The sequence below is a fragment of the Malaya genurostris genome, chromosome 2 (genome assembly GCF_030247185.1).
Source record: "Malaya genurostris strain Urasoe2022 chromosome 2, Malgen_1.1, whole genome shotgun sequence".
NCBI classification, from domain to species: domain Eukaryota; kingdom Metazoa; phylum Arthropoda; class Insecta; order Diptera; family Culicidae; genus Malaya; species Malaya genurostris.
Genome location: NC_080571.1, coordinates 272,633,092 through 272,646,328, shown reverse-complemented (window position 1 = coordinate 272,646,328; position 13,237 = coordinate 272,633,092). Strand labels below are relative to the sequence as shown.

Sequence of the window (13,237 nt, the reverse complement as noted above, 5' to 3'; positions counted from 1 at the left end):
AGACAGACGTCAGTTAGCTGGATGACGTTGGGACAATTCAGCTTGGCGTCAATCGTGTTCGTGTCAAAAGGTGTTTTTTTACTCAAATTTTCTATTTTCTTGGTTATATTTGACATATGTGCATTGTAATGAAGGTCTGGTTAGTGCTCTCAAATGTTCATTTCGTGCTGAATCCAGTGATTATTCAGTGCTTTCGATCATGTGGAAAATAAAATTAATATTGCGTCTCGCAAATGAATTGTCTGTGCGGGGCTTTACCGGACAAAAAAAGTTGGGCTCAACCGGACACAAAATTTTCGATTTGAAATTCCTAACGGATTCTTGAAACGTACCTAAATATTGATATCTATACTTCATTCTATTTCTTATCATTTATCAAACTAAATTTATAAAAAAAATAAATAAAACGTTCATTATATGTAGCTAAACAAGCAAATAGTCTTCAATAGAGACTCTAAAGCCAGTTTAGACATCAATCTCCAAACCACAAATTTTTTAATGGTAGCTGAAGGTTGAAGTTACATAACGATATAGATAACTTGGCTAAAAACATAGTTTTAATTGATGCTTTTTCAATTTCTTAAAAGTGTCCGGCTTAGCCCCGGTCTCCACTAGGATCACCGATTGCAGCTAAGCGATAAACGCATGATTCAATTATTTACTTGAAGAAATAATTATTTTGATGTTGCATAATAGCAGATAATAAATGTGTCGATGTTTTTAAAATACAAGCGCAAGCTTTCACAAGAACAGAAACTTTTGTGTTATTGACAAACAGTTAATAATTCAAGATAACTCCAGCTGAGTGAAAAAAATGTGACTGTTTCTGACAATGGACGAGATGACCGATGTTATCAGGTACTGTAAGCGAAAACGAAAACGATTGTAATCGATTTAAAGAGACATAACACACGATGTAGTGTTTCTTCCCATGGCACTTAAGAACCTTTGCTTTTTATTAGATATTGCCAATTTTAAATTGTTGAATATGAGTTTTTTCAACTAATTTGATTAAACTTATTCAGAAAACGTTAGATAAAAAGCAAACGTTGAAGTAGCTTAAGAGTTATATGGTTTGAAGCAGGATGATACGCTCTCTGATTTATTTTTCACTTAATAATACTCGAAGGTATGATACGTAGATTCAAGAAACGGCACGCAACACTGTATGATACGTAAATTTGCAAAAATAAAAAGGAACCATTATCAATAGATCGTTTATGTACCTGTACGTTACATCGTCGTAAAAAAACGAATATAAAATCCTTTTAAAAATTCCATTGGTTATACTATTCTAATACTTCACTCGGTGTAACTAAAAGTTGGTTAAATATAATATGAAGATAATGCCATTGAATCGGGTTCAAGTAGCATCCTTATCATATATGCCTTCTTTCAATAAGTGTACTTTCTTCTGTATCTCACCGTGCTAGTGATGCTACTTTGATTAGGATCGTTATCTAAAAATACTGAACAAATAGGAAGAAAGATATTGGTACGCTCATAAATCACTTGAATAATATAGAAACATGAGGCGTTTAGTGTATAAAATCGGAGACACCGATGCATGACATTTTATAAAGCAATTAGATTTGGACAAATTGATAGTGAAAATGAAGTTGTGGGAAATCGTTTTTGGCCTGGCCATAATTTGTGTGGTAAGCGCAAAAGTTCGGTTCGATTATCATCGCGTGTATGAAGTATTTATTGACAATAGTGATCAGCTTGTAGAGCTGCAAAACATGGAGTCAAGTCTGGATCATGTAAGAACATTCCAGCATAATCTATTGAGCAAAAATGACAGTTATTTTTACTCGTAGTACATATTTTGGGAGTCTCCCGTTCAAACGAACATGACAGTTCGAATTGTAGTACCACCACATAAAGTAAAATCTTTTGAAGGGAAAGCTTTGAGATTGAATTTGGAAAATACAATAGTGATCGATAATGTACAAGAGTGAGTACTGTTGTAAGTGGGAAACTACTCATTAATCGATGGTTTTGTGCCTCAGGGTTATCGACAACGAGCGACCATCACGAAGAAAACGGGAAGGCTTTGGTTGGGAAGATTATTACACCTTGGATGAAATGTACGCATGGTTTGATGAGCTGGTGTCAAAATATGGCACTGTTCTCAAAATTGAGCAATATGGGAAATCATATGAAGGACGAGATATGAAGGCTCTCGTGCTCTCTAAAAAAACAGGCAATCCGGGAATTTTCTTGGAGTCGAATATTCATGCTCGAGAATGGATTACCTCGGCAACTACCACATGGATTTTGAATGAGTTACTAACATCAAATAATCCTGCCGTACAGCAGTTGGCAGAAAAGTTTGATTGGTATATCTTGCCAGTGGTCAATCCAGATGGTTTGCATTACACAAAGAAGGTGAACCGCATGTGGAGGAAGAACCGGAAACCGCACAGTTTATTGTGTTATGGAGTGGATTTGAATCGAAATTTTCCTGGACATTGGATGGGTACTTTTATGATTTTTTTTTATCCACATAACATACAATCAGTTCCAATTGTTTTCATTTGCAGAGGGTGGAGCATCGCTAAATCCATGCACAGATATTTTTGCTGGTCCAGAGATGGCCTCGGAAATTGAGACTCAGAATGTTATGAATTACTTCTTAAAGAATAAAGCTAAAATCGATTTATATTTGTCATTCCATTCATATGGTCAGTATATGTTGCTTCCTTATGGCTTCCAAGATGCAGAAAAAGCTGTCAATTATTACGACTGGATGGAAATGGCCGAGTCTGCTGCCATTGCTCTTTCGAAACGGTACGCCACCAATTATAAATTTGGTACAGTTTCCGATGTATTATGTAAGTTTTTTTTGCAAAGTTTTTTTTTATTTCTAATAACGATAAATGATAAATGTTTGCTTTTTTGTAGATGTTGCATCCGGATCATCTATGGATTGGGCTCATGCTGAGCATAACGTATCTGTTGCTATGACTTACGAATTCCGAGATCAAGGTAAATACGGATTCATATTGCCAGCCGAACAAATAATACCGAATGCCCAAGAGGTTTTGGACTCGCTGATTGTTTTCTTTGAAAGAGGAATTCAATTGGGATATTTCTCGCGAGATAAAACTTGTTTGCAGTAAAGGAACACTATTATGGAAACTTTGAAACGCGTGAGTTTGAAATTTTCAACGAAATAAATATAATAAATAGTATTTAACTTGGTGTGCGGTATCATCTTGTTCAACTATTGTAGGGATAATTGTGAACTCAATTATATTTATGTTACGTGCTACAAAACATGTTTTAATATGCAAATCTATATATTGGATCGAAAAGCTTGAATTTGAAATTGAAAACGATTGCACATGTGGATTTTCTGTCTTGAAATTTTGTTTTTTACTCTCTTATCTATCATTGAAAATCTTAGTGCTTTTTTTTAATAACTATTTATTGGAATATGAGTTGAAATTATTAAGATTTAAATTGGGTTTTCAGCCACAAGTAATGACTTTTACGCCCTATTATATACATGATTTGGTTACTACTATGAAGACATCATTTGCTTCCGCAATTCTGTGATAAAAGCTTAGTGCTTCATTTTTATAACTAGGGTACTATGAAACAAAATTAAACCTAAGCTCAAACCTGGAACCAAAACCAATTGTTTGACAAAAGTTAGTTCTGAGTAGTGCCAGAATTGGGTTACTGGTCATCAAACATCACATGCTTCGTGTCAAGTATGGAAATCCGATCATTAAGCAGTAACAAGTTTATAACAAAAACTGTTGATATAGGCCTGGTCTCGTTAGTTGTTAAAATAACAAAATTTTCTAACAAGGTGTATCGATAGAGGATATTTACGAATAGGAGAATATCACAATATCCGTGAACCCACTATCGCTTAAAAAAACTCATTAGATCATCTATATTATTCATGATTGTATGATCGAAATAATTTCATGTATTTGTGGTCGTTATACTCGTTGCATGATATATGTATTTCCTTTGAATCACGGAACTCCTATTTTTCTCGGATTTCTGTCTACACGATTTCCGGGCTTCAGCGCTGGAATCGGTTTCGAGAGGTTTTCTATGAATCTTAGATAGCGTTCAGAAAGGTTTTAAATGTGGTTAAATTCGTTCAGTCTCTTTAGTAAAATTTTCATTTAACAAAATAATGAGTTTATGTCCAATTTTCTCTTTTAGATATCTACCTATGTATTCTATAGTACACAGTTCGGAATTGTCATATTACATCTTTTAAGATGCACATAAGTGGAGCGTCGTATTTTATACAAATTTATATTAAAGAACATGTAAAGTTGTGTGTGCTCATTCAGTGTTATGAATACTTACAGATGTCATCACGATCGACACGTGGTGCCAACACGATTTGGGTGACGCTTTCACATGAGACACAATTTTTGATGCAACATTCACTTCACGCTATATTTTAGTTTTGATGTTGGTTAAAATGACAAGTTTGTTTTTGTTTTATTCCGAACGAATTCTCGTATGATTTATGCGACATGGAAAAAAATCTTCAACACTTAGTGAAATTGAGTGTCAAGTGTTAAAATTGTTGTAGTTGGAATATTCCCATAACAGGCAGGAGGATTTTGTTATCGTTCCGGAACGTAGCGGAACGCTTCGAAAGATCGCGGCGAATAGTCGGGTAGGTAGCGCAAATTTGAAATTTACATAGGATTTTGAATTTTTTTTCGAGCCTGTATATCTGTCATCTGTGATATAATCGCCGACGAACAGTCTTCAAACGAATGAACAGTTAAAGATTGTCGTCGATGATAGGAGAACTGAATTTAGCTTGAGCCTTCAGAACTGATAGATTCTGAGCTTCATTTATGTAATGATATTGCAATATCGATGTCAGCAGAATTTTCCAAAACAATTTCATGATTTACATTATTTCCAGTGTAAGTTTGTTTTTCTAGCCAGTTAGCTCTATGATAGTCGATAGTTGAACCAGTTGAATTGAGTTTTTGCAATGACTGAGCGGAAACATATATTGGAGAAGCCAAATGAAAAACTAACAGAAAAGATGAATTTTTGGAAAAAGATACGCTCACAGACAGGACTCGAACCTGCGTTCTTATGCATTCCGTGCATACGCGCTACCATTTCGCCACTCTGAATATTGTTTTAGTCACTCTAAAACGCCAAACAGACACAATACCGCGTACATCGAACATGGTCTACATCCTGGCCGTAACCCGACCGATACCTTATATCCAAACATCTTCTCTGTCCATCAAACACTAGTCTTCTCGCGTTATACCTATTTCTCCGATCAAGCATTGAGTAGGAGAGTGTATTGTATTTATAATCGCTTGTCACCTTCTTTAATGGTGCCAGTCGCTGGCTGGACATCGTCAGCGACAGACCCCTATGAAGGTAGTATTGATTGTCTGGAAAATCAAACTGCAATTGTTTTTAACGATTTATTAAATTTAGTTGTTTGACATAAAGCCGCCATAACTAAGTTCAGTTTTTGCAATGACTGAGCGGAAACATATATTGGAGAAGCCAAATGAATGAAAAACTAACAGAAAAGATGAATTTTTGGAAAAAGATACGCTTAGAGACAGGACTCGAACCTGCGTTCTTATGCATTCCGTGCACACGCGCTACCATTTCGCCACTCTGAATCTTGTTTTAGTCACTCTAAAACGCCAAACAGACACAATAGCGCGTACATCGAACATGGTTCACATCCTGGCCGTCACCCGACCGATACCTTATATCCAAATATCTTCTCTGTCTATCAAACACTAGTCTTCTCGCTTTATACCTACTTATCCGATCAAGGATTGAGTAGGAGAGTGTATTTATAATCGCTTGTCACCTTCTTTAATGGTGCCAGTCGCTGACTGGGCATCGTCAGCGACAGACCCCCGTTCGAGTCCTGTCTCTGAGCGTATCTTTTTCCAAAAATTCATCTTTTCTGTTTGTTTTTCATTCATTTGGCTTCTCCAATATATGTTTCCGCTCAGTCATTGCAAAAACTGAACTTAGTTATGGCGGCTTTACGTCAAACAACTAAAATAATAAATCGTTAAAACAATTGCGGTTTGATTTTCCGTAACAATCTGCTTCTGGTAGGAAAGGGCAGACAATCAATACTACCTTCATAGGTGTCTGTCGCTGACGATGTCCAGCCAGCGACTGGTTTCCGCTCAGTCATTGCAAAACTGAACTTAGTTATGGCGGCTTTACGTCAAACAACTAAAATTAATAAATCGCAGTTGAATTGATTATTGCTTCGAATGAAATTCTATAACGTAATGTAATCAGTTCACTACAAATATAACTTTGATGTATTCTTAAATGTAATTCTTCGATTGTTTGTATGCGTATCTGAAATGTACTTTTCGTCATTCCCGGACAACCGTACTCCTTCTCTGTGTACAATCTTATTACAGATTGAAAGAAGATAATATAATGTCGCCCCTGATTCGGGTTCCAATAGCTTTCTTATCATATCTGTGCTCTAATGCTATAACATTTTTCATTTTGCATTCTCTTGCACAGATAAAATAATTTGAAACTTAACATTATCAAAAATGACGTAATATTTCCTGTTTTCATAATGTTTTTTTTTTGTAATTCGACACGCTTATTTTATGTTAAATTATTGTAATGTAGAAAATCGTTTCATTCAAACTTATTTTCATTTCTGGAGTGAAACAAAACAAATACAAATGCAGTGAATATAATCGGTTCTATCATATTTTTTATTACATTGATACTTGTTCATAACCGATTTTATTTATCTTCAATCGAATTTTTAGTAGATTTTTACTGTGCGTCAGTTGAGAAACCTATAAATGGGAACCGTCAGTATATAAAATCAGAAGCTCCGGTGCATGATATTTTATAAAGCATTTTGACTTGGACAAATTGATAGAGGAAATGAAGTGGTGGCAAATCGTTTTTGGCCTAGCCATAATTTTTGTGGCAAGCGCCAAAGTTCGGTTCGATTACCATCGGGTGTATGAAGTGTTTATTGAAAATAGTGATCAGCTTAGGGAGCTGCAAAAAATGGAATCTCGCCCTGATGGTGTAAATATACTTCAGCATAATCTGTTGACCAATAACAGTTATTTTTACTCGTAGTACATATTTTGGGAGTCTCCCGTTCAAACGAACATGAAAGTTCGAATTGTAGTACCACCGCATAGAGCAAAATCTTTTGAAAGGAAAGTTTTGAGATTGAATCTGGAAAATACAATAGTGATCGATAATGTACAAGAGTAAGTACTGTTGTAAGTGGGGAACTACTCATTAATCGATGGTTTTTGTGCCTCAGAGTTATCGACAACGAGCGACCATCACGAAGGAAACGGGAAGGCTTTGGCTGGGAAGATTATTACACCTTGGATGAAATGTACGCATGGTTTGATGAACTGGTGTCGGAATATGGTTCTGTTCTCAAAATTGAACAGTATGGAGAATCATATGAAGAACGAGATATGAAAGCCCTCGTGCTCTCAAAACAACCTAACAATCCGGGTATTTTCTTAGAGTCGCATATCCATGCTCGTGAATGGATTACCTCGGCAACTACCACATGGATTTTGAATGAGCTATTAACATCAAATGATCCTGAAGTGCAGTATTTGGCAGAAAATTTTGATTGGTATATCTTGCCTGTGGTTAATCCTGACGGCTTGCACTACACAAAGCATGACAACCGTATGTGGAGAAAGAATAGAAATCCGTACAGCATATTGTGTTACGGAGTGGATTTGAACCGCAATTTTCCTGGACATTGGATGGGTATTGTTGAATCACTTGTTAAATCTGATTGTATCAGCTGATTCAAAAGCTTCTATCAATTGCAGAGGGCGGTGCATCGAACAATCCTTGCTCGGATGTTTTCGCTGGTCCAGAAGCTGGCTCAGAAATTGAGACGAAAAATGTTATGAACTACTTTTTAAAGTATAAGGCTAATATCGATTTATATTTGTCATTCCATTCATATGGGCAGTACATGCTGCTCCCTTACGGGTTTGAAAATGCAGAAAAGGCTGACAATTACTACGACTGGATGGATATAACAGAAGCTGCAGCAATCACTCTTTCGCAACGTAACAATACTTTTTACACAATTGGAACCACTGCAGATGTATTATGTATGTTGACTTGTTTACTCTTGTTTTTTCCAATATGCAGCTTGGTTATTCGAATTTTGTAGATGTTGCTTCTGGATTGTCTATTGATTGGGCTCATTCGGAGCATAATGTTCCGATTGCTGTAACTTACGAGTTTCGAGATCAAGGTGAAAACGGATTCATATTGCCAGCCGATCAAATAATACCGAATGCTGAGGAGGTGTTGGACTCGTTGATTGTTTTCATGCAAAAAGGTGAAGAATTATTACCAATGAATGTTTTTGTCCAATTCGAATTTGAAATCAATGTTAGGAAGATGTTCAAAATTTTTTTGCTTCATGGGAAACGAATTTGAACGAACAGAGTAAAATCAAATTTTGACCTATCTAATCTTCGTTACGATGGCTATAAAATAATATTAGGTAACAAACAGTAGTAATATTCATGTAAAATCTGATTAAATCGTATCATAAAACTGCATGAGAAATCGTGACTATGATATTGATGATTCTGTTTAAGGTAAAGATGCACAAGCTTCAACAATTAACTCTTTTTGTCGCGAATACGATTTATTTTACTATGGGACGCCTTTTCAAAATTTACCCTCTGAGAGAGTGATAAGTTTTTGATCTAACGTATCAACTTAATTTTTGCTACATGTCATCGGAAATATGATCATCAATTCATGGTAACATTTTCAGTCCTATTACATAATCACAAATAAATCAAAATTAAAATTTTCTTAAATGTTTGGTTTCAATGAGTATCAAAGGAAAAACTCATGACACCTTTCTCGTACCCGAGCCAACAGTTTTGATGTAGTAAGTAACTTTTTATTTCTGTGTTACCTATGTATAAAAGGTTAACACTTGATATACCTTATGATCAAAAAAGAACCGGAATTTTCATTTTGAAATTCCCGCGCTGGTCCAATTGGTAAACTTTTATTCTCTCAACGTTGGCAACACTTTTATACACATTCTGTCAAATTTTGACGCATATCGTACGATTAGTTTTTTTTGGCGTCTATACAAAGAAGTTGAAAAATTTTCGTGTGGCGATTTTTATAATGGATGAAAATTTAGAACAACGGCTCGCCTTCGAAGCGCCATTCGGTCGATTGTTGTGCGGTTTCCACGTCGTATTCATAGATCCACACCTCATCACCAGTTATGATGGATTCGATGAATGTGGGGTCACTATCTGCGTTGGAAATCATCTCTATGGCCACATCAACACGACGCTGTTTTTGAATGAAATTCAGCTGTTTTGGCACCAGCCGAGAAGCGACGCGTTTCAAACCCAAAACATCAGTTAAAATGTGTTCGGCTGATCCATAAGAGATGCCCAACAACACAGCAATCTCTCTAATCGGTACAGAACGATTTTGCAACACGATTTGCTTCGCCGATTCAATGTTTTCTTCAGTAACAGATGTTGTTGGGCGGCCAGGGATCTCATCATGATCCAAGCTTGTACGACCATCTTTGAAGCGTTTATACCACTCGTATGCCTGTGGTTTTCCTAGACACGATTCATCAAAGGCCTTTTCTAAAATTTTCAACGTTTCGGAACATTTAAATCCATTTGCAACACCAAATTTGATGCACGCACGTTGTTCTAAATTTTCATCCATTATAAAAAGCGCCACACGAAAATTTTTCAACTTCTTTGTATAGATACCAAACAAAAACTAATCGTACGATATGCGTCAAAATTTGACAGAATGTGTATAAAAGTGTTGCCAACGTTGAGAAAATAAAAGTTTACCGATTGGACAAGCGCGGGAATTTTAAAATGAAAATTGCGGTTCTTTTTTGATCATAAGGTATTACGTTCATACTAGCCTGCGCAGTTGACAATTCAAGACAGGAAGCATTTCTGCTGCGAGACGTTCGCTGAGCCAGTTTCGCTTCATCATGCAACGATGAAGAACATAATTTTCTTTGCATAATCAGCCCTTCTAATGGTTCCAAATGTTATCTAAACAACTACAAAGATTGCTTCTTTGCAAATCGGAGACAAAAAACATCAGTTTAGTGCAAATCTAGAATAATTTGATTAGCTTTGTGAACTTATTGCAGTTAAAAAGTTACACCAAATGAGTGCAAATAAAGCCAGCATTTGACTGCGCCGTGTTCGAGAAAGTGGTGTTCAAAATCGTGGAGAATTCCAAAATTTGGTTCTTCTGAACGACAGAAAATAATTCCGTACAGCATTCTGATAGTTTCTATTACAGAAATATGCAAATCCGAAATGAATGCATATTTCTGTCCGCTTTTTCATATCTATGGGTTTTTTAGCAGATGAAATTTTTGTTTCTCTTGACCAAAATTTATGACTTATTCCGAATATCGATGGTATTCAAGTAAACTTGAGGATTGATGCAGATCTTACAAGTCTATCCATACCTTTTTCAAATTGTCTATACACCGGAAATCTGGATCTAGCGGTAAGTGGATCGACAATTTCAAGTCTCTGGCAGATTAAACGAAACTCGAGCATATTCATCCGGGATGTGGCTAAATATACTGAAACACCATATTCGTTTGTTCGAAAACAGAAGAAAGCAGTAAATACCCCAAACAAAAATGAAAAACCAGAGAATAAGAACACTGTACACTTAGGCCTTTTTTACGCTGATTTTTTCTGCGTTTTTTAGGCGGATTTCCGAAATTACGCGGTTTTTATTACGCGGATTTCCGAAGTTACGCGTTTTGTCTTAGAAATGCACGAAACGTCGAGATCTGATGTTATCTCGAAGTCCCAAAGTCCAATTGAAAAAAAAAAATTATAAGTTTACACTAGATCTGGCGGATTTCCTCCAAAATTTTGTTTGAGAGATCTGGACGTTTCATGCATTGCTGAGATATTCGGCATAAAAAAAACAGTTTTGCGGATTTTTTACGTGTATTTCTGTAGTTACGCGTTTTTTGCGCGGGTTTTTCACGCATCCCACGCGTAAAAAGAGACCAGTGTACGACAAATTGCTGGAAAATTGTGTACCTGGTTATGGATGAGGAAACAAATGTCAAAACTCAGTTCGCTTTCACATCTCATCCAAGTCAGTCGATAAAACAAAACCGCTTACGTTCGGGACTGAAGAAACCAAGTACAGTATTGTGTAGTGAACAATAGAACGACCTCGAAATGAGTGAACCAAACGAACAAAAGCTACCGCCGACACGAAAGAATACAATTATTGTTGACTTCAGGCAGTGCAAAATTCGACTTTCGATACGAGAACTTGAAGGTTTGCTTAAGGAGCAAATGCATCTTGACATTAAACGTGTGCATTTACTTCAATGCAATAAGACAAATAATGTTGTTTATATCCAGTTTTATAAAGAGTTGGATGCAATTCAATTCGCAAAAGACAATAACAATGTGCACTATGTGGAGCACGAGAACATTATGTAGAACATTGCAGTATATATGGAAGATAGTGCTATAGAAGTGCGTGTGCATGATCTTCCCTCAAGCGTCACCGATTCTTATATTCGTAAAACTATGTCCCAATACGGAGAGATACTAAAAAAAATGTCAAAACTGACTTCAAGCAGCTCCTGGCCTCGAGATTCATACTGCGTTACAAGATGACAAGGTTGACGATAATACCAAGTCCAAAAAGTTATTGGCGTTCCCTAAAAGTACCTGAATTGGCAGGTTACTTGTAGTTGTGGTCTGATGAGCAAAATTTGTATAACTACAGGTACGAATAATAAAAAAGTTTACGTCAACGAGGGCCTTCAAAAGCGGCTACTACCATTCATCCAAAAGTACACAAGTTTTGTGTTGATTTGGACCGATTTGTGTTCTTGCCATAAAGGCAACGCAGCTCAGGAGTGGTACGCGGAAAACAATATCAACATTGTACCAAAGCAGAGAAATCTTTTGAACACCTCGGAACTTCGCCAAATAGAAAGATATTAGGCCATTGTGAAACTAAACCGTGAGAACTCGAAAGAACGGGAAAATAATGGACAAACTTTGGATAAAGAGTGATAAAAGTATTCCCACCAGGCAGACACGTACCCAGCGGAGGGGCCCCTCCCGAAATCAGAAACAGAAACAAAAAAAAAAACAGTTTGATACAAAGCGAGCAGTGTCAAAACTAAATAAAAAGTAGGTTTAATCTGGGCAAAATAAACAACAATAATAATAAGATACTAAAATGAGGACATACTTATTTAGGACTGAAAAGACGAACGCAAGCGCACTTCGAGTACATGTTTGGCTGGATCCATTATAATAAGTCAGAGAACAATTATCCGACAATGGACTGACGTCGTGCTTCGAATCGGCACGTGTGTCTGGAAGGAAGGCTCAATGAGTCGGAAAGGTCATAAAGCCGATTTTCTGGGATTGCCATAGTATACTTTTGGAGGACTACCTCAATGCAAGTATTAGCGTACATCAATGGAGCGATTTAAGACCGAAATCGCTGTGAAAGGTCCTTTCCTGAAGCACATGAGCATCGCTACCATGGCCAAAATCAACGGTTTAGAGTTCCAATTACTTGCCGAACCACTTTGTTCATCTGATTTGACCTCCTCGAACTATTATCTGTTCCAAAACCCAATTTTAGACAGCTCTTTTTACCGTTCCGAAACCTAATACCGAAATCTGTATAACCAAAGAATGTTTGTATGGCCATCAACTGATATGACTTATAAATTTAGAAGATGTCCTCCGTTCTCCACGAATCAAAGTAAGGGAGATATCTCGGAACACTTCTCAAAATCTATCACAACTCTTATGGATCTTTGTGCTCTAGAAATGGACATTTAGAAGGTCTTAGACATGTGCGGCTGAAGTGGCATCACAGTGAACGTTAAGAAATGTAATACAATAACCTTCTTTCGGTCACAGTCACAAACTTTATTTAAGCACATAATATTGATAGTTCCAGGGGAAAAGATTAAGGTTTTTGTTAAAAACGCTGCTAAATGGCGCACAGTAACATTCACATTATTTTTTTTTATCTGATGGCCTCTCCCGAAACGAAATCCTGGGTACGGGCCTGCCGCCAGGTGACTGAGGAAACTGTGCAATGTGTGGAATTTGAACAATAATTTTCCGATGAAAATGACACTGTTGAATGCTGTTTGCAAGTTACA

The 13,237-nt window shown here is 36.6% G+C and overlaps 1 protein-coding gene across 4 annotated transcripts; it reads left to right on the top strand.

Moving 5' to 3' along the window:
- The first annotated feature begins 1,503 nt into the window (after positions 1–1,503).
- LOC131430063 (zinc carboxypeptidase-like) lies at positions 1,504–8,828 on the top strand. Of its 4 annotated transcripts, XM_058594704.1 has the most exons (6): positions 1,542–1,763; positions 1,821–1,957; positions 2,013–2,482; positions 2,547–2,837; positions 2,908–3,155; positions 4,192–4,306. In XM_058594704.1, the coding sequence occupies exons 1-5, from the start codon at positions 1,614–1,616 to the stop codon at positions 3,123–3,125; spliced, it is 1,266 nt and encodes a 421-aa protein (XP_058450687.1). In that variant the 5' UTR covers positions 1,542–1,613; the 3' UTR covers positions 3,126–3,155; positions 4,192–4,306. The 4 variants fall into 4 exon arrangements, with proteins under 4 accessions (XP_058450685.1, XP_058450687.1, XP_058450686.1 ...); XM_058594702.1 differs by lacking the exons at positions 1,821–1,957; positions 2,013–2,482; positions 2,547–2,837; positions 2,908–3,155; positions 4,192–4,306 and adding exons at positions 7,120–7,256; positions 7,313–7,782; positions 7,848–8,138; positions 8,201–8,828 and having other exon boundaries at positions 1,504–1,763; XM_058594703.1 differs by lacking the exon at positions 4,192–4,306 and having other exon boundaries at positions 1,543–1,763; positions 2,908–3,282.
- Positions 8,829–13,237: the final 4,409 nt, after the last annotated feature.